This window comes from Taurulus bubalis (assembly GCF_910589615.1).
Source record: "Taurulus bubalis genome assembly, chromosome: 1".
NCBI classification, from domain to species: domain Eukaryota; kingdom Metazoa; phylum Chordata; class Actinopteri; order Perciformes; family Cottidae; genus Taurulus; species Taurulus bubalis.
Window position 1 is genome coordinate 43,976,447 of NC_136589.1, and position 7,102 is coordinate 43,983,548.

Below are 7,102 nucleotides of genomic sequence, written 5' to 3' on the forward strand. Positions count from 1 at the left end.
ACCACGATATCAGGTCGAGTCAGCGGCCGCCACGCGAACACAAGAACGCAGACTTGGGCGATGAAAAACACATCCTGAAAAAAGGCAAAATGATGTCCTCTCAGAAGCGGGAGTCAACCAGACGGCGTGTTTATGAAGCGCGTGCCGGGAGGAAGTGAGTGTGCGTAGAGATCAAACCTCCGTTAGCCGACCGCGTGGGTTCTCGACCCACCGCGGAGGGGGCGGGGCTCTGGAGCCATGCAGCAAAGACGACGAAACAACGATGACGACCGAAAGCTGGAGGATCCGACCGGCGGCGTTCTGACACCCGGAGGCGGGGGAGGGGAGTGATCAGGAATGATCCATGGGTTCGGTGGCGTTGCTCTGCTCGCCGTCCTGACTGTCCATCTCCTCCGGCTCCTCCATCTTCCCGCCTGGTTTGCCGTCCACCGCCGCCGGATGTTTGTCGTCGTCCGCCGGTTGGCCGGCTTCCGACTCCTTAGTCCCGCCGCCCCCCTCGCCGGCCGCGGCGCTCTGCTGCTCCCGCAGGTGGCGCTCCATGGAGGCCTGGATGGAGGAGACCATCTCCTGCAGCTTCCTACGCTGCTGCTCCATCAGGCCGGGGTCCGGGCCGCGGCCGTCCTTTGTGGTAACGAAGCCCGGCGCCATGCGGACCGGCTCCCTGGCGGCGGCGTCCTCGGGGTCGTCGGCCGACGGGTCGTCCGGCGGGGCCCGGCACGAGGCGCTGGCGCTCAGGTCCACGCCGCTGCTGTGCTGCCGCGTGATAGGCCGGCGCTCCGGCGGGGAGGAGGAGCCTCCGGCGCTGCCCAGAGAGTGGCCCTTGCCCTGGAAGGCGGCGATGCTCTGCAGCTGCTCCTTCTTGCGGACGACGCCGCCGCCGCCGGGCCGCAGCGCGCCGTGGGAGGGGCTTCCCTCTCTGCTGCCCCTGGTGGCTGCCGGCTCGGAGCGCAGCCGGACCAGCGCCTCCTTCACCAGCTCCTCCACGTTGGGGCTGACGGGGAAGTGGCCCGCGGCGTCCACGCACAGCTCCAGACGCTCCTCCTCGCCGTTGTACACGAAGGTCTTCCCCGTCAGGTTGGGCAGCGTGCAGTGCTTCCCGTCCATCAGGCCTGAAACACAATATCTCCATTATTATATAGATCATGTGACCAGTAGAACATGTGATCATGACATTATGGATGTTTCTCTAGTCTCTGATCATGTGACTTTGTAAACAACCAATCAGTGTTTAGACCAACAGGAGGAGAGCTAGTAACGTTAGCAGCACCTTGGCTGAAGGTAAATGATAACATTCACATGATGCGTTCAGGTGTAATCTAGTCAAATGTAGCGTTGGTGATGAACTAGAATGAATCCAGATGTTTTCACATGAATATAAAGTAGATGTTAGAGATGAATGATGATGTTTAACTTCCTGACAGCTCATTGTTACACGTCATGAACACTAATGATGAATATAAATAATATCTGTTATTCCTCGTCATGTGATGCGTGTTTCATGAAGATAAAAACAACATGTTATTGACCGTACCCATGTCCTTCTTCACGATGTTGTAGAAGACGCCGCTCTGCTGGAACAGGTGCGGCAGCTTCTTAGCGTACGACCACACGTCCTCACCTGCAACACAGGGAGAGAGACCGGGTTCAACGAGCCGGCTGAGAGACCCTGAACGCACCGCAGACTTTCACAAATTAGATTGATTTAATCCAAAAATATGAGAATATTCTTCGTCAATATTTGAACTTTTTAACATTTTTCTCGCTTTATTAAAGAACTAGTCGATCCACGTGGGAAATAAATGATTAATTAAAACGTTCTTTATTTTTAAGTTAATTGCAATTAGTTTGAATATAAATGTGAAAATCAGAGCTGAGTTTGAACTCTAGAGCAGCGGTTTGGAAGGAAAATATGAATTAATATCAACGATTTTACACCACCTGAGCCACAATCACAGTCAATGAAAAAGCAGCTCGTTCTCACTAATATATATAGATTATATTAATTGTGTTTATAGCCATCAGAATTTGGAGTTTTTATGTCCGTTCAAATTTGACCTTTACATTTTATACGTCAATGTCTTAAAAGGGCCGGCGCGCAGCACTGCGGGATAAATAAATAATATTCCTGATTCTGATAATAGATCCCCGCAGTGCTGCGCGCTGGCCCTTTAAGGAGTTGCTTCCCACAAAAAAAAATGATCATGATGGTCGAGAAACATCCCGGAAATATAAAAATCTAAAATAGCAAAGCGAATAAAAAAGTAGAAGACGCACAGACACAAGTATCTGCTGCACAAAAACTTTCATGTTTTCTGGAGAGAAAATGTTTTTGTTAAAATATGTACTTTAGATTGCTGTGATGCATATTGGGAATTTTTAAGTTTCACTTTGGTCCGAAAGCCGTTTACGTTCCACAAAAACATATTTTGTTTTAATAAATCCTTCTGAGAGCCAAGAAGAATATTATTAAAAAGAAGAAATGGAGCTTTTATAAAGAGAATGCTTCATTAAATATATTAGTTTTTGTTTGCATCACCTTATTTCATATTTGTGTTTATAGCTTTTGTGAAAAACTGAAGAAAAATAAATTATACAGTAAGTTATTGGTGATTTATCAAATTAAAATATTGAAAAAAAGTAAAATATTGAATATGGGAGCAGGAGGTAAAGACGGAAGGAAGAGGAGGGGAGGTGAGGAAGGAAAGAAGGAAGGAAGGATGGAGGAGATAAGGGAGGAAGGTAGGATGCAGGAGGTGAGGAGGAGGTGAGGAAGGAAGGAGAGAAGGAAGGATGGAGGAGGAGGTGAGGAAGGAAGGAGGGAAGGAAGGATGGAGGAGGTGACGTAGAAAGGAGGGAAGGAAGGATGGATGGAGGAGGAGGAGAGGAAGTAAGAAAGGATGGCGGAGGAGGTGAGGAAGTAAGGAAGGACGGAGGAGGTGAGGAAGTAAGGAAGGACGGAGGAGGAGGTGAGGAAGTAAGGAAGGACGGAGGAGGAGGTGAGGAAGTAAGGAAGGACGGAGGAGGAAGGAAGGACGGAGGAGGAGGTGAGGAAGTAAGGAAGGACGGAGGAGGAGGTGAGGAAGTAAGGAAGGACGGAGGAGGAGGTGAGGAAGTAAGGAAGGACGGAGGAGGAAGGAAGGACGGAGGAGGAGGTGAGGAAGTAAGGAAGGACGGAGGAGGAAGGAAGGACGGAGGAGGAGGTGAGGAAGTAAGGAAGGACGGAGGAGGAGGTGAGGAAGTAAGGAAGGACGGAGGAGGAGGTGAGGAAGTAAGGAAGGACGGAGGAGGAAGGAAGGACGGAGGAGGAGGTGAGGAAGTAAGGAAGGACGGAGGAGGAGGTGAGGAAGTAAGGAAGGACGGAGGAGGAAGGAAGGACGGAGGAGGAGGTGAGGAAGTAAGGAAGGACGGAGGAGGAGGTGAGGAAGTAAGGAAGGACGGAGGAGGAGGTGAGGAAGGAAGGAGGGAAGGAAGGATGGAGGAGGTGAGGTAGGAAGGAGGGAAGGAAGGATGGAGGAGGTGATCATGTGATTCTCACCCATCAGGGTTGCGAGGAGACAGAGGGAGGACATCTCAAGGTCGATGCCGTCCTGGAGCTCGCGGCCGCTCATCCTGCTGGACATCACGGCGTCCTCGGCCTTCATGGCGTCCTCGGCCTTCATGGCGTGCGGGTCCACGGCCCCGATCATGGAGTGCGGGTCCACGGCGTGCGGCCCCGCGGCCCCGAGCATGCCGGCAGCGGGTTCCCGGTCCTCGGGCGGCCTCAGTATCTCCACCGTCACCCGGTCGCCGTGCCGCAGCGCCGCGGGCTCGTTCTCCTCGCCGTCCTTCGGCACCGGCAGCTCTCTGGGCGGGAAGCCGTGCCGGATGCACTGCCGCGCCGCCGGCACGCCGAACTGTCCGGCGATGCGGCTCTGCAGCTCCGAGTAGGTGGTGCGGGCCTGCAGGGTCAGCATGGCCTGCCTGCCGTCGCTCGTGGTCACGCGGATCTTCTTCTCCTTATTGGACGACGACGACGGGGAGGAGGAGGACTTGGTGGGTGTTGCCGGCGCCGAGGACGAGGCGGTCTCCGGTGACCCGCCGTCGACCTTTTGGTCCCGGACCGTCTGGTCCTGCTTCAGCTTGTCGGTCCGGCGCTTCTGCGAGACGAAGGCCTGCTCGCTGATGCTCTGCTGGACGCCGCGCTCCGCCCGGCTCATCGTCAGCTCCTCCTTGTGGATCGTCTTCGTCTTCGGGCCGGTCAGGATGATCTTGGTGGGCGGCTGCGGGAGCGGCGCCGAAGCGGCGACGTCTGCGTCGGAGAGCCGGCGGTCGTGAGCCCCGGCGACGGACACCGGGTTGTACTCGTCCGGGTTCTTCTTGGCGGTGTGGTGCAGGATGGTGTTGACCACCTTCTGCACCAGGGTCTCGCTGCCGAACTCCCCGGGGAAGTGCTTGGTCACCAGCTTCATGGCCACGTCGTACACGTTGCTGTTCAGCGCCGACTCCGCCTCGTACTGGAACCAGTACACCGTCTCCCTCACCACGCGGCCCGCCCACTCCAGCGTGATGGGGAAGGCCTCGGGCAGGTTGTCGTACTCCTTCCCCTCCCAGAAGTGCTTGAAGCCGCACCCGCACTTCCCGCCCCGGGAGCGGGCGTTGGTCCGGTCGCCGTCCAGGTAAACCACCGCCCCGTCGCCGAGCACGTGGCGCACCGACGTGCCGTGGCACCAGTTGCAGGCGTTGAGGGAGCTGAGCTTGTAATCCGGCACCAGGACGTCCCGGTGGGGGTCGTAGGAGCAGACCACGTTGTTGAGCGGGAAGCTGTAGTTCTTGTCCGGCCGCAGCTGGCCGTGCGTGGCTTTCGCCAAATTGTAGAGCTTCCCGCCGGGCACCAGCCACTCCGGCGGCACGTGGAGCTCAGAGAGCGCGCCGCAGATCAGGCAGCGGTGCAGCCGGCTCTCCGTCACCGACTTCTTGGCCGCCTCCGTCACCTCCTCAGGCTGGACCCCGATCACGCCGGTGCGCCGGTACACGTACTGGTGCACGTCGGCCACCAGCGACGGGTGGATGCCGTGCCGCTCCATGAACACCTCCTCCATGGCGTTCACCAGGCGCAGCAGGTACTTGTCCTGGAGGCTGCGGTCGCCGCCGATGGCGCAGCCGCCGTCCGGCTCCAGCTCCACGTACTTGCGGATCAGCTCCTGCGGGACGCCCCAGGCCTTCGGCAGCAGGCGCGCCGGCAGCTTGGGCGGTGCCACGTGCTTGATCCCCACCAGGGGGATGTAGTGGTTCCGGCCCGAGCTGCTCCAGGCGATGCAGATGGGCTTGTGGAGCGCGCCGTCTTTACCGCGGCACCGCTCCTCGGCCACCAGGCCCGGCAGGAAGGTGGCCGAGTAGTCCCCGGGGCTCCGCATGCCGCTCAGGGAGTCCAGCAGGATGATGGGCCGGTGCAGGACGTTGGCCAGGCCGAATATGTGGATGTTGCGCAGCCCGAGTGGGACGCCCTCCGGCGGCACGAACAGCGGGTCGCACTCGTTGATGATGTCCTCCCACTCCGCCGCGTCGATGAAGTCCTGGAACAGGGCCTTGTAGCGGTCCAGGTTCTGCTTGAAGTTCTGCTTCAGGTTCTCCCTCAGGGCGTGCCAGAACAGCTCGCGGCCCACCAGTGCCCGGGACACGGCGTGCACCAGGCAGTGCCCGTCCCCGTCCACGTGGACCGGCACCAGGCACTCCACGCCGCCGTTGGCCTTTTTCACCTCCTCCAGGGTGTCGTGCAGGTACGCCAGGCTGCCGGACCGGTCCCTGCCGTACCCCGCGGTGCCGACCCGGTCCGGCTCGATGGCGAAGGCCCGGTCGCCCAGCAGGGAGCAGTCGAACATCTCCCCCTGGTTCATCTCCCGCAGCAGCTTGGCCTTGCCGGTCTGCTTGTCCATGCCGTAGCGGGTCAGCACCGGGGACAGCAGCTTGCAGTGGTAGTTAGACAGACCCATCACCTTCACCAGCTCCGTGCCTTTCTTCGGGGCCCCCGTGACCCCCAGCAGGGCGTTCCTCAGCAGGTTGTGCAGCACCACGTCCGGGTCCGTCACCTCCTCCACGCCCAGCAGACTCCGCTGCTCGTGCCGCTGGCCGCAGTCCGTGCACTCGATGCTCACGGAGCCGTGAGCCGGGAAGAACAGCCGCGCCTGGCAGCGCGGGTCCGGGCAGCTTCCGGACAGCACGCGCTTGTCCTTCTTCTTGGAGCTCTGCGGCGGCAGCGACATGGCGGGAAAAAAAGAGAAGAGGAAGGCCGAGAGAGAGAGAGAGGGAGGCGGCTTCACTGAATCATGGCGGTCGGCTCCGGCTCCGATAACGAAGAAGTTATTCGCCAGGAAAAAAACACACACAAGAAAACAACACGGAAGCGGCTGCTTTTGCTCCTTTGGCCGAACTGAAACGTCGCTGGACGTAAATGCGTCACGACGTAGAGGATCGTGGGACTTGTAGTTCTGACGTGTAGTCACTTTTTAAATATGTACACACCGAAAGCAGAATGGTCGCTTTTTTATTCGTCTATGCAATCCCTTTCACACAAACAAAAGAGAGAAGACTTATGTAAGGTTCTTCTGTTAAAGGTTCTGAACGGCAAACGGCAACGCTGAGTCGACTACATTTCCCAGAGTGCAACGGTGACGTTCTCGTTGCGTAGGGAAGTCAACACAGGCAGTCATGGCGGTTTGGATGCATTGGACGGGTTGCTCCATATTTGGGACCTAAAATGTAATAAAAGTATTTTTTTGAGCATAAGTACTTTTACTGTCACTGTATTTTGACTGTGGGTACATGTGAAGTGCATTTACCTGGCAGATTATTTTTTACAGTGTCAGTACTTTTACTGTCACATAGCAATTTATCTGTGTGGTGTTAGTACTTTTTATGTAACAGAGTATTTCTAGTGTGGTATTATAACTTGTTCTGGTCCATTGTATTTCTACTGTGTGATATTGGTATTTCTACTGTAATAGAGTATTGCTAGTGTGGTATTATAACTTGTTCTGGTCCATTGTATTTCTACTGTGTGGTATTGGTATTTCTACTGTAATAGAGTATTGCTAGTGTGGTATAAGTACTTATTCTGTAACAGAGT

The 7,102-nt window shown here is 56.3% G+C and overlaps 1 protein-coding gene across 1 annotated transcript; it reads right to left on the reverse strand.

Annotated features, from left to right (window-relative positions):
* Nucleotides 1-330: 330 nt before the first annotated feature.
* Nucleotides 331-6,239, reverse strand: vcpip1 (valosin containing protein (p97)/p47 complex interacting protein 1; the record flags this gene model as incomplete). Its single annotated transcript, XM_079220782.1, has 3 exons — nucleotides 331-1,109; nucleotides 1,532-1,618; nucleotides 3,536-6,239. The coding sequence occupies 3 exons, from the start codon at nucleotides 6,237-6,239 to the stop codon at nucleotides 331-333; spliced, it is 3,570 nt and encodes a 1,189-aa protein (XP_079076908.1).
* Nucleotides 6,240-7,102: the final 863 nt, after the last annotated feature.